This window comes from Entelurus aequoreus, linkage group LG25 (genome assembly GCF_033978785.1).
Source record: "Entelurus aequoreus isolate RoL-2023_Sb linkage group LG25, RoL_Eaeq_v1.1, whole genome shotgun sequence".
NCBI classification, from domain to species: domain Eukaryota; kingdom Metazoa; phylum Chordata; class Actinopteri; order Syngnathiformes; family Syngnathidae; genus Entelurus; species Entelurus aequoreus.
Window position 1 is genome coordinate 39,676,144 of NC_084755.1, and position 21,301 is coordinate 39,697,444.

A 21,301-nucleotide genomic window follows, 5' to 3' on the forward strand; every position below is an offset into this window, starting at 1 on the left:
CAAACAACTTTTCTCTTCATAGAATTTTCTTTCAATAAAGAAATAAAGTGCAAAAATGTCAAAGCATCATAACAAACAGTTATGTTCCAATAGCAGCAGAAGTGCACTTTTTGGAGAGCTGTATTATTTTAAGTTTTGTGCCCAAGGGACTGATTTTTTTTAACACTATATTATTATTTATACACCTATAGTGATCACAGAGACAGCTTGTTTTTGTGTTACTGTATATCTTTGTTTTTCTGAAAAATCCCACTTAATATACTTTGGGTAACAACAGTCAATATTTATTTATTTTATTTTTTTAGGAGGGTAAAAGTCAATATTTATTTATTTATTAGATTTTATTTTTTTCTTATATAATAAAAGTGAGCTTTTGTTAAACCAAATTTTGTGTTCTTTTCCATATACAACAACCTATCTGGACTCGATAAGAGAATCGATAAGGAATCGGTTCGATAAGAGGATTCGATAATAGGCTCGAACTCGATAATTTCTTATCAAACATCATCCCTAGTCAGTAGCGACTTATGTGTGAAATTATTAACACATTAGCGTAAAATATCAAATAATATTATTGATGTCATTGACGTAAGAGACTAGACGTCAAAGATTTCATGGGATTTAGCGATTAGGAGTGACAGATTGTTTGGTAAACGTATAGCATGTTCTATATGTTATAGTTATTTGAATGACTCTTACCATAATATGTTACGTTAACATACCAGGCACGTTCTCAGTTGGTTATTTATGCCTCCTATAACGTACACTTATTCAGCCTGTTGTTCACTATTCTTTAGACATTTTAAATTGCCTTTCAAATGTCTATTCTTGGTGTTGGCTTTTATCAAATTAATTTCCCCCAAAAATGCGACTTATATGTTTTTTTCCTTCTTTAATATGCATTTTCGGCCGGTGCGACTTATACTCCGGAGCAACTTATACTCCGGAGCGACTTATACTCCGAAAAATACGGTATATATACACTGTAAAAAAAAAAATCTATAGATTTTACAGTAAAAAACTGGCAACTGAGTCACCAGAATTTTACTATACAATATACAGCTTTTTTTTTTTTATATATATTTTTTACAACATATCACAGTCAATAGAAAAACAGTACCAGTTTTGTTTTTTTAATTCTGGCAACTGAGCTGCCAGTTTTTTGGGGGGGTTGTTTGACCATGAAATGTACGGTTGTTGTTTTTACAACATATTACTGTAAATGGAAAACGAGAACCACTGTCTTTTTTAATCCAGCAACTGAGGCGGCAGTTGTTTTACTGTAAAAAAATGTGCTAACATTTTTACATTATAGTAATACATTTTAAAAACAGCAACCATAGATGTTATGGCAAAATGATTGTCAGCTCAGTCGACAGAATTTTACCTTAAAAACGGTGGTATTTTTTTTTTACAGTATTATGCTGTAAAAAACACTGTGAATTTTACTGTGAAATCTATTGTCATTTTTACAGTGTACAGTTCAATGGCTAACTATATTTAAGTATGTGTTTTTATTTGAACAAAAACAACTTTGGAAAGTATGAAATTTGTTGCGATATTGGATACTATTAAAGTTTACAAAGGTATGCAATTCCATGCAGTACATATTTTTTCCCTCAAAATGGAAAAAAACTGAATACATTCAGTAAGAAAATATATATAGTATGAATATAAATGTGTATATATAAAACATGTGTATAATTGTCTATGTATTTGAGTATTATGTATTTTTATGTATGCTGTACAAAACAAAATCTTTTGATTGTACTATATAAAACTGGCAGCTCAGTCATCATAATTTTACCGTAATATTTGCATGTTTTAAAAATGTTTATTTTTTATTTTTTTTTACAGCATATAGAATAATACAATACATGGAATTAGATGAGGCAATTCCTGAAGGAATTGCGTGTGAATGCTCCAATGCTGAAGTTGAAGTGAAATGCTGACAGAATGTAGTATGAATGTAAGAATAGTTTGAACGTTGGAATGGTTTGAATGTTGAAGAGTTTGAATTTCCAGGAAAACCAGAATTTTGTTTGGAACTCTGGAAAGTGTTAGTTTGAATGTCCAGGATGAGTGGAATGTGTTGATGTTGGAATGGTTTGAATAGGTTGAAAAATGTGGGAATTGTGCAACTTTGAAAAATGTCCCATACATTTTTATGGGAATTTCGGGAAAAGTGGGAATTTTTAGGAAAATGTTAAAAGACTAGTATGTTCTGAATAATTGGTGTTGGATTTTTTCAAATTGGTCGAGAAATGTTGAAGTAGTAACATTTTTAATGGAGAAATGGTATTAGGAAATTTCCGAAAAAAACGGGAATTTTTCCAGTTCAAAAAACAACTTTGTTTTTTTGTCCTGATTAAGAGGAATGTTTGGACGGTGGAACTGTTGAAGTGGGTTGAAAAATGTGGGAGGAGTAGTTGCCAGAAAAAAAGGGTCAAAAAAGGGTTGGAAAAAAAGGGAATTCTGGGAATTCCTGGAATTTTTTTGAACTTGGAAAAAATGATAGTTTGAATAGATAGAATGAGTGAAATATGTTGAAGGTGGAATGGTTTGAATCGGTTGAAAAATGTGGAAATAGTGGAAGTTTGAAAAACGGCCAATTCATTTTTAATGGGAAAAATGCCCCGGAAAACCTGGAATTCTGGGAAATCTGGGAATTTTTTGAATTTGTCAAAGAAAAGCCTGTGATTCCCAAAAAGGCTGAACAGTTTGAAGTTGGAACGGTTTGAATCGTATGAAACATCTGGAGAAGAAGAAGTTTAGTGAATAGATGAATTTTGGTGTAGAAAACCATATACCACTTACATAACGTGCCAACTTCACTGGTTTGGGGTTTTGTATTAGTACCTTTGTAAAGGCAGAATGTTGGATGATACAAGGTAGGGTACCTAATGAAGTGTACTAATTTCTTCATGTGACTTGTGGTAGAACCGAGCCAGAGAGGGTTACCTGTATTTTTATATTTAGACAATCATGTGACACATTCTGCGGGATATCAGGAGTCTCTAAACTGGGCTTATCTGCATTCACACTGTTGTCGCAAGTGGACAAACTATTGCCGAGTCTGTGAGAGTGAGTTAGCACAGCGCTCGCTACAAGGGCCTGGGGACAGCTAAGGAGATAGCATTTATTAGTCTCCTGACGCCCTCACACGGTTTGTACCTGCTCGGGCGGGAAAGTCTTGCACTGTGAGGGGGAAAAAGGGCCAACCCACCAAATTGGGGCCACTTGCATGTTAAAACACTGTCAAAGTGAACTTACATCTCTTCAATCTGATAATACACACATTGCACAACATAAAATGGAATTGGCCTTTTTAAGACAACTTTATCGTGTTTTTGTGTAAAGTTCCTACGCCAAAGATGACTAATTAAGTAACAGGACTGAAAGTAACGAACGTGAGCAATTATTTAGCATGTTAACATGTAGGATTCAAGCACTCTACAGTCATTTGCAAAAAACATATAATATAAAAAATAAAAAAATACAATAAAACAAAAAACGATGGGTAACAGGACTGGGCTGATATTTGAATCCCCCCCAGTGATTGTTGAAACATCAATGAATATACAGAAATATAAATTAGTAAGCATATTTTTGGCCTCCCCATGGCCTGCAGAGGATCCGAATGATGCAACTTTCTGTGAACCATGTGACTTTTTTGTAAAAATATACATTTTTGTAAGCGTTAAAGGATTATATTTTTATAATTTATGTATATATGTGTATATATATATATACACTACCGTTCAAAAGTTTGGGGTCACCCAAACAATTTAGTGTTCGAGCCTTCATTTCTAAGAACAAGAATAGACTGTCGAGTTTCAGATGAAAGTTCTCTTTTTCTGGCCATTTTGAGCGTTTAATTTGAGCCAATGAGCAAACACATTGTACCATTAGAACACTGGAGTGATAGTTGCTGGAAATGGGCCTCTATACACCTATGTAGATATTGCACCAAAAAGCAGACATTTGCAGCTAGAATAGTCATTTACCACATTAGCAATGTATAGAGTGTATTTCTTTAAAGTTAAGACTAGTTTAAAGTTATTTTCATTGAAAAGTACAGTGCTTTTCCTTTAAAGATTAGGACATTTCAACTTGATATATATATATATATATATTTTCAACTTGATATATATATATATATATATATATATATATATATATATATATATATATATATATATATATATATGTATATATATACACTACCGTTCAAAAGTTTGGGGTCACATTGAAATGTCCTTATTTTTGAAGGAAAAGCACTGTACTTTTCAATGAAGATAACTTTAAACTAGTCTTAACTTTAAAGAAATACACTCTATACATTGCTAATGTGGTAAATGACTATTCTAGCTGCAAATGTCTGCTTTTTGCTGCAATATCTACATAGGTGTGTAGAGTAGAGGCCCATTTCCAGCAACTATCACTCCAGTGTTCTAATGGTACAATGTGTTTGCTCATTGGCTCAGAAGGCTAATTGATGATTAGAAAACCCTTGTGCAATCATGTTCACACATCTAAAAACAGTTTAGCTCGTACAGAAGCTACAAAACTTTGAGCAGATTGAATTTCTGGAGCATCACATTTGTGGGGTCAATTAAACGCTCAAAATGGCCAGAAAAAGAGAACTTTCATCTGAAACTCGACAGTCTATTCTTGTTCTTAGAAATTAAGGCTATTCCACTAAATTGTTTGGGTGACCCCAAACTTTTGAACGGTAGTGTATATATGTACATACTTATATGTGTATATGTATTTATATAACATAACATTTTTATATACTATTATTATTATTATTAAACATACAGTAAGTAATAAGAGGGGTGGGAGTACATAAGTTTTTACTTCTTCTCACTCCTTTTCGGATATGTTTACATTAATGTTTATTTTCATTTCTTGTTTCTTTTTGCTTTTTATTATTACTATTATTATTATTATTATTATTATTGTTTTTGTTATTCATTCTTGAATGGCTTTTTTGTTGTTTTTTGCAAAATTAGTTTGTTTTTGTTTTGTCTCCATATTCGAAATAAACATGAAAGAAAGAAAGAAAGAAACTTGGAAAAATGATAGTTTGAATTTCCAGGATGGTGTAATGTGTTGAAGGGGGAATGGTTTGAATCGGTTGAAAATTGTGGAAATTCGAAAAATGGCCAATTAATTTTGAATGGGAAAACTGTCCTGGAAATCTGGGAATTTTTGGAATTTGACAAGGGAAAGACCGCGATTCCCGAATAGGCTGTACAGTTTGAAGTTGGAACGCTTTGAATGGGGTGAAAAATGTGGAAGGTAGAGCGCACCAAAATCTGGAGAAGAAGTTGAATAAGAATAGATGAATTTTGGTGTAGAAAACCACATGTGTGAATGTTTTGGAGCATTCACACAATAATGACGTGTACTGTTTCTTTGCATTGGAACCAAGTGTGGGTTTATTGTGTCAGATTAAAATGAAAGTACCAGCGTTTGTGTTGTTTAGCAGTGAGAAGTAAAAGACTTCCAATTGGTCTTCAGTTTGCCCTCACACTTCCCTTAAGTTGAGATAACATCTGGGATAAGAAGGCGGTAAAGAGCAAAGAGGGAAGTGTGTGTGTGTGTGTGTGTGTGTGTGTGTGTGTGTGTGTGTGCGTGTGTGTGTGTGTGTGTGTGTGTGTGTGTGTGTGTGTAAATTCTTCAAAATGTGTGTTCGATCAGCAATGGGGAAAGAACCTGGAGAGATAAGCTTGTGACAGCTGCCAAACACCTCAGTGTGTGTGTTTGTAATGTGTGTGAGTTTGTAGTGTGTGTGTGTGTGTGTTTGTAATGGCCCCGCTCCGTGTATGCATGAATCCCTGCCACCTGCCGGCTCCAGCCCCTTCTGGCAGGTGTGCGTGATGCTGAGCCCTGATGATTGTGCAGCATATGTGACATGTCTTATCAGCAGCCAGCATCTCCCCGCAATAACATTAAGACATGAGGCGCACTGATGGAGAGATCACCGAACTGCCAGGGAACGAGAGCTCTGCCCATATGAACACCTTGATTCCACCCAGAACCGCCACGGCGAAACAATACATACAAATTAAGCAGGGATTTTTCAATCATAGCGCCCTCAAAAGTTGTTGTAGCTATGGGTCGTTATCTGAAGACACCAAAACTAACTGTAATCTATAGGGGTGTAACGGTACACAAAAATTTCGGTTCGGTACGTACCTCTGTTGAGACGTCACGGTTCGGTTCATTTTCGGTACAGTAAGAAAACAACAAAATATAAATTTTTGGGTTATTTATTTACCAAATTTGCAAAATTTTCCACCAAAAATATTTTTCTTAGTGTAATATTTGATGTGAAGTAATGGGAACCTTGGATAGGTCAATAATTCATAATGACATTGATTTTGATTCAATATTATGTTTTGAGCAATGACAGTTTCAAAGACAAAAAAACATCTTTGTTTCATTAGTCAACATTGCAACTTTTTCTAAATTACATTTCACCTTTAAAGGCCTACTGAAATGATTTGTTTTTATTTAAACGGGGATAGCAGATCCATTCTATGTGTCATACTTGATCATTTCGCGATATTGCCATATTTTTGCTGAAAGGATTTAGTAGAGAAAATCGACGATAAAGTTCGCAACTTTTGCTCGCTGATAAAAAAAAGCCTTGCCTGTAGCGGAAGTAGCGTGACGTCACAGGAGCTAGTATTCCTCACAATTCCCCGTTGTTTACAATGGAGCGAGAGAGATTCGGACCGAGAAACTGATGATTACCCCATTAATTTGAGCGAGGATGAAAGATTCGTAGATGAGGAACGTTACAGTGAATGACTTGAGAGGCAGCGATGGACGCATCTTTTTTCGCTCTGACCGTAACTTAGGTACAAGCTGGCTCATTGGATTCCACACTCTCCTTTTTCTATTGTGGATCACAGATTTGTATTTTAAACCACCTGGGATACTATATCCTCTTGAAAATGAGAGTCGAGAACGCGAAATGGACATTCAGTGCCTTTTATCTCCACGACAATACATCGGCGAAATGCTTTAGCTACGAGCTAACGTGATAGCATCTTGCTTTAACTGCATATAGAAACAAAAGAAATAAACCCCTGACGGGAAGTATAGATAGAAAATCAACAATACTATTAAACCGTGGACATGTAAATACACGGTTAATGCTTTCCAGGCTGGCGAAGGTTAACAATGCTGTGCTAACGACGCCATTGAAGCTAACTTAGCAACCAGACTGCACAGAGCTATGCTAAAAACATTAGCTCTCCACCTACGCCAGCCAGCCCTCATTTGCTCATCAACACCCGTGCTCACCTGCGTTCCAGCGATCGGCAGAAGGACGAAGGACTTCACCCGATGCGTTTGGCGGCCCGGAGACGTAGGAAGTCAAGGTGAAGTCGCCGGCTAGCGCGGCTAGCGCTCCAACAAAGTCCTCCTGGTTGTGTTGCTGTAGTCCGCTGCTAATACACTGATCCCACCTACAACTGTCTTCTTTGCAGCCTTCATTGTTCATTAAAAAAATTGCAAAAGATGTCCAGAATACTGTGGAATTATGAAATGAAAACAGAGCTTTTTGTATAGGATTCTACGGGGTACCATAACTTCCGTTACTCGGACTTCGTCACGCGCATACGTCATCATACCGCGATGTTTCAGCCGGATATTTCCCGGGAATTTTAAAATGTCACTTTATAAGTTAACCCGGCCGTATTGGCATGTGTTGCAATGTTAAGATTTCATCATTGATATATAAACTATCAGACTGCGTGGTCTGTAGTAGTGGCTTTCAGTAGGCCTTTAAGCTTTTTTATTTCACTTTTGTTATGTTTTTGTTTATTTTAAGAATATTTTTAGAATGTGCCGTGGGCCTTTAAAACATTAGCTGTGGGCCGCAAATGGCCTCCGGGGTACACTTTTGACACCCCTGCTATATATAATAAAACATTAAATGTGATAAATCTATGGATAAAAAGCAGAGCCTGGCGACGCATGCGTGTTTATCATAACTCTCTCTCTCTGTCTCTGCCCCTCCCTCACCAATGCTGCTGTTTGTTTTGTTTTTAACCCCTTCTTAGCCCTGAACGTACATTGAAAATACACGCAACCTTAACTCAAAATGCCGGACATTTGAGGCATTTAAGAAACTCCGCCCTGACAGCTCCGCAAAAGACGACATGTCCGGTGATAAGATGACGTATGGTCAGTCTATCCTAGCCCGCTAGCTGCTAGCATGCCGTGTGTTGTGCCTCAGTGTGCATTGTTTACACAACATGCGTTACGCTACTTAATATTTCCATGTGGAAACTCGTTCGGTACACCTCCGAACCGAACCGGAACCCCCGTACCGAAACGGTTCAATTCAAATACACATACCGTTACACCCCTAGTAATCTACCATCAATCTATCAATCTATTACCTAAATACAACTTCCAACCACTGGGTGGCAGTAATGTCAATAGAAGTTGGTACAATCAAACGGTAAAAAAAGTACTGTGTTTTCCGGACTATATAAGCTGCACCCACTAAATTTTAAGATAAAAAAATATTTTTCCATAAATTAGTCGCACCGGACTATAACCGCAGGTATATACGTTTGCAAATTTAGTTATTTACACTGAAATGTTTAAAATGTTGATTTACATACCTTAATTGTTTTCAAACGGTGTCTGTAACAGGGCAGAAAAACGGCTGATCAAACAAAACAGAAGTCATGGTCATGGACCCACTAGCTGCGGAAGCTAGCTCTCCAATCTCACGGTGACGTTTTGGTGAATTTACAAAACTGAAACAATACAAAAATAATGCAATTGTAAGTTAATAATACTAACACAGACACCCGTAACATGTTAGCGTATTTGCTAATGCTAACGACGCAAGCTTCAACACATTATGACAGCACGTACAAATATGCATGAAAACACTCCTACAGACATCACACATGGGACGCTTTAGTAAGTAAGAATTGTTATAGTTATATTAAAACGTCCAAATGTTGCTTGGAGTGATGAATGAAGAATCCATACGAGTAGAAACAATATAAACGACTAAAAGATTGAATGGCACTTCTACTTCCGGTTGAAAGGACTAAATGGAAGGGCACTGCAGCACCTGCAGGAAGTGAACTCGTCCAAAAAATGGCGCCAATAAATAACACATCTTATTTGTTTTGTTTTTTTAACTATTGCCATTCGGGCCGTCAACAAAGAAAAATCCTCAAATTGTCTGCACCGTTTTATTAGCCGCAGATATACAGTATACGTTGCGAAATTAGTTATTTACACTGAATTAAATTTTTTTATTTATTTACATACCTTAATTGTTTTCAAACAGTGTCTGTAACAAGGCAGTAAAACAGCTGATCAAACAAAACAGAAGTCATTGTTATGGACCCACTAGCTGCGGAAGCTAGCTCTCCAATCAGCTAAACATACTCAATAACTCCACGGTGGCGAAACTGAAACAATACAAAAACAATGCCATTGTAAGTTAAAAATACTAACACAGACACCCGTAACATGTTAGCGTATTTGCTAATGCTAACGACGCAAGCTTCAACACATGACAGCAACGTACAAATATGCATGAAAACACTCCTACAGACATCACACATGGGACGCTTTAGTAAGTAAGAATTGTTATAGTTATATTAAAACGTCCAAATGTTGCATGGAGTGATGAATGAAGAATCCATACGAGTAGAAACAATATAAACGACTAGAAGATTGAATACCCAGCGAAACCGGCAGCTTTTCTGGGTGTTGTTGATAAATGGTTTTCGCTTTGCATATTAGAGTTTTAACTTGCACTTATAGATGTAGCGAAAAAACTGTAGTTACTGACAGTGGTTTTCTAAAGAGTTCCTAAGCCCATGTGGTGATATCCTTTACATACTGATGTCGCTTTTTGATGCAGTACCACCTGAGGGATTGAAAGTCACGGGCATTCAATGTTACGTGCAGTGATTTCTCCAGATTCTCTGAACCTTTTGATGATATTACGGAGCGTAGATGGTGAAATCCCTAAATTCCTTGCAATAGCTGGTTGAGAAATGTTGTTCTTAAACAATTTTCTCACGCATTTGTTGACAAAGTGGTGACCCTCGCCCCGTCCTTGTTTGTGAATGACTTTTATACCCAATCATGGCACCCACCTGTTCCCAATGTGCCTGTTCACCTGTGGGATGTTCCAAAAAGGTGTTGGATGAGCATTCCTCAACTGTCTCAGTCTTTTTTGCCACGTGAGCCAGCTTTTTTGAAACATGTTGCAGGCATCCAATTCCAAATGAGCTAATATTTGCAAAAAATTTAGTTTTCCAGTTTGAATACTAAATATCTTGTCTTTGCAGTCTATTCAATTGAATATATGTAAGTTGAAAAGGATTTGCAAATCATTGTATTGTCTTTTTATTTACCATTTACACAACGTGACAACTTCACTGGTTTTGAGTTTTGTGTATATATATGTATGTATATTTACCGGTATATATACGTATATGTATGTACATGTATGTATATATATATATATATATATATATATATATATATATATATATATATATATATATATATATATATATATATATATATATATATATATATATATATATATATATATACAGTATATATATATATACAGTATATATATATATATACAGTATATATATATATATACAGTATATATATATATATATACAGTATATGTATATATATATATATATACAGTATATGTATATATATGTATATATACAGTATATGTATATATATGTATTATATATATGTATGTATGTATATATATTATATATATGTATATATGTATGTACATGTATATATGTATGTATGTATATATATGTATGTATTTATATATACATATATATATACACACACACATATATATATATATATATATATATATATATATATATATATATATATATATATTTATATATATATATATATATATATATATATATATATATATATAGCCTATATATGTATATATATATATATATATAGCCTATATATGTATATGTGTACATATTCTATTAATATATTGGATATATAATTAATAATTAATACAATTGGATATTAAGAGTATGTGAAAGTTTAACCCTACCTTGTTTACGTCCGTGACAACCTCCTTAAGGTTTTGTAATCGATCAAAAAATATCAATCAGCTGAAGTGCGGCAAACATGGATAAATGTGTGAGATGTTTGCATTTTCCCATCATAATTGTTTTAAATGGTTATAACTTTGTTATGACTTGGGAAGGTTGTTTGCATTAGGTCATACAAGTAAATGCTGAGCTTAACTTTATTCAAGCATAATTAAGATCATTGATCTGAATTATTCGCATGGTCCACTTCATGGCGACAAAATGGCAGCTTTTAAATTGAATGCAATCTCCTTGCGGGCTAGCTTCCTTTTTCCTAAAACCAAGGCAACATTTTGGTGCAGAACACCACTGTATTGATATTTAACGTTGAAATAATTTTAAATCATAGTTTTAAAAATGAGATCTCTCCCAGTGAATATATTATTACAGTACATGCACTATATGTAAGTGGAAGAATTTAAACCAAAACCGGCCTTTTCGCCAGCAAAAATGTCAACCTGTAAATTGTCAAGCTAAAGCTAAAGTGTTCATTGGTGGTCTTCCTGTCTGCTGCCCTACCAGCGTGCCACTGCAACCTTCACGCCCGCCGCTGCCGCTTCAACATGGAGCTGTACAAGCTGTCGGGCCGCAGGAGTGGAGGCGTGTGTCTGAACTGTCGCCACAACACGGCGGGCCGCCATTGCCACTACTGCAAGGAAGGATTCTACAGGGACATGACAAAGTCCATCTCACACCGCAGAGCTTGCAAAGGTAAATTTGATATCTTTACATTATTTTGACCCGAGCAGCGGGGCAATCATCGCCGGGGCCCTTTTGAAATACTTTTATCTTCTATACGTTTGGATGCCTTTTTGAGGCCATCAAACATGCACGAAAAGTCCCCATAAATTTGTCATGTATGGCGAAACATTTTATATTTCGGAGGTCCTGAAAATTAAATTTCAATATTAGCTCACTAGCGGCACCTATAACATTTGAAAAAAAATCAGCCCCTCCTACCAGTTTCACGTATCAGCACGAAAATCGCAGGACACGTCTATCATTACAAGACGCATATAAAAGTCTCAGTAACCCATACCCGAAAACGATCAGGCAGTCGGCCATCCTGGTTTTGCCTTCCATTTTTTGGCGAAAAAAAGGGGTCGTACTCCAACGAACTCCTAGGGACTCTGACCAAATGAGACGTGGTTAAAATGACAGATACTACACATATAGACAATGATAAATTGCGAACACATTTTTACTACGCCATAACGTATGGCTGTGGTATGGCACCAATCTTTGCTCCATTTGCTTTGGGCCATTTTTTGGTGAAAAAATGGGTCGTTCTTTAACAAACTCCTTCTAGGGCAGACCTGGGCATCCGGCCCTTTGTGCGTCCCTGTCCGGCCCGCGTGAGGCCAATCCTAAATTACAAAATACATTTAAAAAAGTATCTATGTCGAGTGTGCAATACAACGGTGCTGCTTTTGTTTTGAAAAGCGTTATTTGTATTACTTCCGTGTGGACAGTGAATGTGAACAGCTGCAATCACAAATTACAAAATAAAGTTGAAAAAACATCTATGTCGTGCACGCAATACAACTGTGCCGCTTTTATTTTGAAAAGTATTATTTATGGGCGTATGTCCGTGTGTAACCTGCGAGTGAAGGTGCACATGCAGCGACTAGCGATGCACGGTTTACACCCGAGACGCTAAAAAGAAAAAAGTTGATGAGGAATGGCGTGTTTCCAACAAGACATGGACTGCCAAGCAACGTTCCCTCTAAGGTGCGCGCCTGCGCAATTGCGCACTGCTCAAGCGTCCGCTGCGCACAGCAAATATGCCGCGCACCAAATCAAATCCCATCTGAATTCTAAACAAAATAAACACATTTATTCTATGTAATTTTGCAATGCAACTTTGAGTGACAGTGACAACAAGCGGCCCCAACGGTGTTCGTCAACACCGTTCAATTGAACACTGTTCAATTATTGTAACGTCTATCGAGATGCTTCGAGGACAGGAATTATATCGATCACTTTATTGAGCAAAACTGTTTATATTCGGACATAACCACACCAAAAACATGAGTAAAACACTTCTATCTGGAAAAACTAGTAATTTTCTGCCGTACAAACCAGGCCAAAACCAACTTGTCATCTGTCACCAACACGCATAGCACTAAACCACTGGTGCGTTTATGGCCACACAAAAAAGTCGGACAACTCAAACACCACACAAAGTTACACTGTGACTCCTCAGTCATACGTGTGCTTATTTTACTGTCATTTATTATTAATGTTAATTTATTTATATTAGTCATGGAATGCTGTTACACACACTATGTTGAAGTATTACTATTATTATTATTATTATTATTATTATTATTATTATTTATCTTACGGTATATATCAAAAATAATATTGAGCAAAATTTAATTGAAATATTGTCGATGTGGCCCTCCAGCAGTGCTCGGGTTGCTCATGCGGCCCCCGGTAAAAAATTAATTGCCCACCCCTGTTCTAGGGATTATGAGATGCCGTTAAAATGACAGATGTGGGCGTGGCATGGCGCCAAACTTTGATCTGATGGTTCGCCACAAAACATGAAACGTTTATATCTCAGTTTCACAAGTTCAGATCTTGATCCGAATTGCTACAAATGATAACAGTCTGAAGTATCTGTTTCATTTAAAAAAAAAATTAATTTAATTTCTTTTTTTATTTAATTAAATTATTTTATTTTGACCCGAGCAGCGTAGCAAGCAAGGGCTCTATTGAAATTGCTGTGTTTTCTTCTGTACGTTTGTACACCTTTTTGAGGCCCTTAACATGCACGAAAAGTCCCTATATGTTGTCATGAGTAGCGAAACATTTTATGTTTCGGAAGTCCAGAAAATGACATTTCAAAATTAACTCACTAGCGCCACCTTTAAAATTAAAAAAAAAAAAAATTGTTGAAATGTTTTGAATAGGTTGGAAAGTGTGTGAATTGTGGATGTTTAAAAAATGTACAATTCGTTTTGAATGGGGAAAATGTCCCTGAAAACTGGGAATTCTTGGAAATCCGGCAATTTTAAAAAAGTGTTGAAGTAGAGCACACAATTTTGAACAGGCAAAATATATTGGAGTTGGAATGGTTTTAATAGGATGAAAAATGTGGGAATTGTGGAACTTGTCCCATTGGTTTAAATGGGAACTTTACAAAAATTTGGGAATTTCGGTAAAAGCGGGAATTTTTTTGAAAATGGTTAAAAACTTGAAGAGTCTGAATGAGTTGAAATGGTTGGTGTTGACATGTTTCAAATCGGTCGAGAAATGTTGAAGTCGTAACATGCTGAATTAAGAAATGGTATTACGGAATTCCTGGAATTTGGGGAAAACCGACAATTTTTCCAGTTCAAAAAACAACTTCGTTTTTTGTCCTAATTAAGAGGAATGTTTTGATGGTGGAATGGTTGAAGTGGGTTGAAAAATGTGGGAGGAGTAGTCGCCAGAAAAAAGGGTAGAAATAGGGCTTTGGAAAACCAGGAATTCTGGAAAATCCTGGAGAAAAATTTTACTTGGAAAAAGGGTAGTTTGAATTTCCAGGATGAGTGGACTATGTTGAAGGTGGAATGGTTTGAATCGGTTGAAACTAGGGATGTCCGATAATGGCTTTTTGCCGATATCCGATATTCCGATATTGTCCAACTCTTTAATTACCGATACCGATATCAACCGATACCGATACTGATATTTACAGTTGTGGAATTAACACATTATTATGCCTAATTTGGACAACCAGGTATGGTGAAGATAAGGTCCTTTTTTTTTTTAAATTAATAAAATAAAATAAGATAAATAAATTAAAAACATTTTCTTGAATAAAAAAGAAAGTAAAACAATATAAAATCAGTTACATAGAAACTAGTAATTAATGAAAATGAGTAAAATTAACTGTTAAAGGTTAGTACTATTAGTGGAGCAGCAGCACGCACAATCATGTGTGCTTACGGACTGTATCCCTTGAAGACTGTATTGATATATATTGATAAATAATGTAGGAACCACAATATTAATAACAGAAGGAAACAACCCTTTTGTGTGAATGAGTGTAAATGGGGGAGGGAGGTTTTTTGGGTTGGTGCACTAATTGTAAGTGTATCTTGTGTTTTTTATGTTGATTTAATAAAAAACAAAAAAACAAAAAACGATACCGATAATAAAAAAAACGATACCAATAATTTCCGATATTACATTTTAAAGCATTTATCGGCCGATAATATCGGCCGGCCGATATTATCGGACATCTCTAGTTGAAACATGTGGAAATGATGGAAGTTTGAAAAATGGCCAATTCATTTTGAATGGGAAAAACCTGGAATTCTGAGAAATCTGGGGAATTTTTGGAATTTGTCAAGGGAAAGCCCATGATTCCCGAATAGGCTGAACAGTTTGAAGTTGGAACGGTTTGAATCGGATGAAAAATGTGGAAGGCAGAGCGCGCCAAAATCTGGAGAAGAAGAACTAGGAAAAGTTGAATAAAAAGATTAATTTTGGTGTAGAAAACAATATGTGTGAATGTTTCCGAGCATTCACACAATTATGTACGTTTTACAGTGAATGAAGTGTTTAAAGAGTTGAAATGCAATTTGGTTTAATACGGTAGTGATATTGGAGCTTTATGTATTGGCCAATACCGATAAGCACGGATCATAGTGCGTCATTTCATTAAAAAAGGCTTGATGAAGTTAAATATTTAGAAAACGAGGGTAGGTGTGAAAACCTCTTTGGCTGTCAGTCGACTGCGCCACACATGATGTTCATTTCCCACGCTACGTGCAGGAGTCTAACAGCAGCAGCAAAGAAAATGGAGTAGAAGAAGACCTCGATGTCTGTAGGTGTGACCTGTCACGACTCATGTCATGGTTCAGCTATGAAAGGAATTCTTTGGAAAGTCGGGAGAAAAGGAGCCACCTGTCTTGGCAGCGCTGACGTGACCCGTGTAGCCGCCGAGCGTTTTGGGTGAACGCCTGCCGAGGCAAACATAACAAAGTGCAGCAGAGGTGTGAGATGATCCACAAAACAAGGCTGGCTAATCCACTAGAGACACACTACATTGACACAGGTGGGGAACATACCTTTGGTCAGGAGATTACTGGCAACGAGGACACGGCTCAGATGAACGCTCATACTCGAAAGGTTCCTGACTGGTTCTCCTATCAAATATTTGCTTACGCTTATGATTGATCTGTTTCGGACATGTAAACAAGCCACATTAAAAAAGATAATGTGGCTAAATTTGAACAAAATATATTTTTCAAACCAAATATACTCTCCATCTGCACAATTTAAATAAAAAAGCATATTTAGTACAATATTTTCATCAGCAAAAAAACAATAGTATTATTAAAAATATATATTTTGTAATTTGTATCCTTTTATTATTATATATATTTTAATAATGTATTATATTACAATATTTTATGCATACAATTGAATTATTTTTAATTGTGATTATTTTACACATAAAAACAAAAACACTATTCATGTACACAATTCAAATAAAAAATATAGTAATAGCAATAGTAATATCAAAAATATATTTTATAATTCTAATAATTTTTTTGTTATATTTCATTTGTATTGTGTTTGTTTTATATTATAATTCTATAACATAATTCAATATTCATATTTTTCATTTATACATTTTATTTATTCTACTTTTAATTATTTAATAGAAGTACATTCCACCAATTCATTTCAAACACAACAAAGAAAAAAATGCTCTCCATTTGCACAATTCAAATGAAAAAGCATCTCCAATACAATATCTTCGTCTGCAAATAACAATATTCATTCTAAAAAAAAGGTTTTGTAATTGTATTTTTTTAATTTTTTTATTTGTATCATATTTGTTTTGTAATAACATAATTATTTTAATATAATGTATTACAAATATTTCATATTTGTAACATATTTTTTATTGATATATCTTATTTATTTTTTGTATTGATTTTTTTTAAAAACAAAAAAACTTCTTTCCTAAAATATATTGTCCCCAAAATATTTTTTTCATAGTTTTTGCCCATTTTTGGGGTTTTGTTTACTTTTTCAATTAATGCCAAAGCGGCATAGTAGTTACGAATTGACTTCACAAAGCTTTTCATTCCCTCTTACACCAGGGGTGTCCAAACTTTTTGAATTGGGGACCGCATCGGGCTAAAAAAAATTTGGTTGAAGGCCGAAAGCGTATATATATATATATATATATATATATATATATATATATATATATATATATATATATATATATATATATATATATATATATATATATATATATATAATGAATAATTAATATAATTGGATATTAAGAGTATGTGAAAGTTCTACTCCTACCTTGTTTACTTCCGTGACAACCTCCTTAATGTTTTGTAATCAATCAGAAATATCAAGCAGTTAAAATGTGTCAAACATGGATAAAAGTGTTGAGTGTTTTGCATTTTCCCATCATGCTTCGTAATGGATTTAAATGGGTGTAATTTGGAATTTTTTTATGGTGCATGAACATTTTTTATATTATCCACAAAGTTCAGCGAGCAGGTTGTGTTTATTTGTGACCATGTCTGTTACGATTTCGTGTCGGTTGCCTTTTTTTCTTTTTTGCACAATGACTAGATAAGGTTGTTTGCATTGGGTCATATAAGTAAAAGCTGCGCAATGTCCCTTTCATTCCATAATTGAAGGACATAGGCCTGAATTCCTCGCATTGTCCACTTGATGGCGACAAAATGGCATCATTAAAGTCCGTCTTTTAAAATGAATGCAGTCTTCCTGCGGGCAAGATTCCTTATGTTTCGCAGGCCAAATTGAAGACATCGGCGGGCCGTAGTTTGGACACCCCTGCCTTAGACCTATCAAACCTATTTTTTTACTTTTTCATATAAACTCTGGATATCGCCTGGAGTATAAACACATGACGATTGAACTGAATCATAGTTGTCAATTGAGTTTATTGTTCGTACATGATTATTTGTAGTAAATACAAATATTTACATAAATTATCAAATAATAATAATACGTTACATTTAAAATCTATTACAAATGTACTTGAACTGTATTTTTGTTGGTTGTGTCTTTTATGCACACACTCAGGCTCTTTTAACCAATTATATTTCTGGTCGCCAAGAGTAATATTACAACACTCACTGGGCTGCAGTTTTTCCTTCGTGGCGTCATAAAAAAGACAGTTTGAGCGCCTTTTCCCCAAAAAATAGAGCAAACAATCATTTTTGATTGCATTTACCAAAATGAATATATTTCTTCTTCTTCTTTTTCTTCTTCTTCTTCTTGTCGTCTCCTTCTCCTTCTCCTTCTCCAGATTTTGGTGCGCTCTACCTTCCACATTTTTCATCCGATTCAAACCGTTCCAACTTCAAACTGTTCAGCCTATCCGGGAATCATGGGCTTTCCCTTGACAAATTCCAAAAATTCCCAGATTTCCCAGAATTCCAGGACATTTTTCCCATTCAAAATGAATTGGCCATTTCTCAAACTTCCACCTTTTCCACATTCTTCAACCGATTCAAACCATTCCACCTTCAACATATCGCACTCCTATATAATGCATATGTTCCTTTTTGACTGTATTAAATGTATAATATAATGTATTTATATTATTCACATGTGAATAATGCTGTATAATAGACGGTATTTATGTTATTCACATGTGAATAATGCTGTATAATAGACTGTATTTATATTATTCACATGTGAATAATGCTGTATAATAGAGTGTATTTATATATTTCACATGTGAATAATGCTGTATAATAGACTGTATTTATGTTATTCACATGTGAATAATGCTGTATAATAGACTGTATTTATATTATTCACATGTGAATAATGCTGTATAATGGACTGTATTTATGTTATTCGCATGTGAATAAGGCTGTATAATAGACTGTATTTATATTATTCACATGTGAATAATGCTGTATAATAGACTGTATTTATATTATTCACATGTGAATAATGCTGTATAATAGAGTGTATTTATGCTATTCACATGTGAATAATGCTGTATAATAGACTGTATTTATGTTATTCACATGTGAATAATGCTGTATAATAGACTGTTTTTATATTATTCACATGTGAATAATGCTGTATAATAGACTGTATTTATGTTATTCACATGTGAATAATGCTGTATAATGGACCGTATTTATATTATTCACATGTGAATAATGCTGTATAATAGACCGTATTTATATTATTCACATGTGAATAATGCTGTATAATAGACTGTACTTATATTATACACATGTGAATAATGCTGTATAATAGACTGTATTTATATTATTTACATGTGAATAATGCTGTATAATAGACTATTTATATTATTCACATGTGAATAATGCTGTATAATAGACCGTATTTATAGTATTCAGATGTGAATAATGCTGTATATTAGACTGTACTTATATTATACACATGTGAATAATGCTGTATAATAGACTGTACTTATATTATACACATGTGAATAATGCTGTATAATAGACTGTACTTATATTATACACATGTGAATAATGCTGTATAATAGACTGTGCTTATATTATTCACATGTGAATAATGCTGTATAATAGACTGTACTTATATTATTCACATGTGAATAATGCTGTATAATAGACTGTATTTATATTATTCACATGGAAATAATGCTGTATAATAGACTGTATTTATATTATTCACATGTGAATAATGCTGTATAATAGACTGTACTTATGTTATTCACATGTGAATAATGCTGTATAATAGACTGTACTTATATTATTCACATGTGAATAATGCTGTATAATAGACTGTATTTATATTATTCACATGTGAATAATGCTGTATAATAGAGTGTATTTATATTATTCACATGTGAATAATGCTGTATAATAGACTGTATTTATGTTATTCACATGTGAATAATGCTGTATAATAGACTGTATTTATATTATTCGCATGTGAATAATGCTGTATAATAGACTGTACTTATGTTATTCACATGTGAATAATGCTGTATAATAGACTGTATTTATATTATTTACATGTGAATAATGCTGTATAATAGACTATTTATATTATTCACATGTGAATAATGCTGTATAATAGACCGTATTTATAGTATTCACATGTGAATAATGCTGTATAATAGACTGTACTTATATTATACACATGTGAATAATGCTGTATAATAGACTGTACTTATATTATTCACATGTGAATAATGCTGTATAATAGACTGTACTTATATTATACACATGTGAATAATGCTGTATAATAGACTGTACTTATATTATACACATGTGAATAATGCTGTATAATAGACTGTACTTATATTATACACATGTGAATAATGCTGTATAATAGACTGTACTTATATTATACACATGTGAATAATGCTGTATAATAGACTGTATTTATATTATTCACATGGAAAAAATACCTAAGTGTTTATTGTTTATTGTGAGCGAACTGTGGTGCTAAATCCCCCCCAGGGATCAATAAAGTACTTTCTATTCTATTCTATTCTATCCTGGACATTCAAACTATAATTTTTCCAATTTCAAAAACATTCCAGGCCTTCCCAGAAATCCCGTTTTTTTAAACCTTTTTTTCACCCTTTTTTTCTGTCGACTACTCCTTCCACATTTTTCAACCCACTTAAACCGTTCCACTGTCAAAACATTCCTCTTAGTCTGGACAAAAATCGATTTTTTTTTTTAACTGGAAAAATTCCCGGTTTTCCCGAAATTCCAAGAATTCCATAACACAATTTCTCACTTAAAAATGTTACTACCTCAACTTTTCTCGACCGATTTGAAAAATGCCAACACCAACCGTTTCAACTCATTCGGAACATTCAAAGTTTTTTAGCATTTTCAAAAAAAATCCCGCTTTTCTCAAAATTTCCAGGAAGTTCCCATTGAAATGAATGGGACATTTTTCCAAGAACCACAATTCCTACATTTTTCAACCTATTCAAACCATTCCAACATCAACACATTCCACTCATCCTGGACATTCAAACTAACACTTTCCCAAGTTCCAAACCAAATTCCGGTTTTCCTGGAAATTCAAACTTTAGCCTAGGGTTTGTTCATGAGTTAGAAAAGCATAAAAAATGACAAAGGTGTGCTGTTGTCTTACATAGTGAT

The 21,301-nt window shown here is 34.3% G+C and overlaps 1 protein-coding gene across 1 annotated transcript in view; it reads left to right on the plus strand.

Moving 5' to 3' along the window:
- LOC133642373 (netrin-1-like) overlaps positions 1–21,301 on the plus strand; it is a 141,810-nt gene that overhangs the window by 63,608 nt on the left and 56,901 nt on the right. The window contains exon 2 of the mRNA XM_062036521.1: positions 11,685–11,873. Coding sequence (XP_061892505.1) covers positions 11,685–11,873 — 189 coding nt within the window. The remainder of the gene's footprint in view (positions 1–11,684; positions 11,874–21,301) is intronic.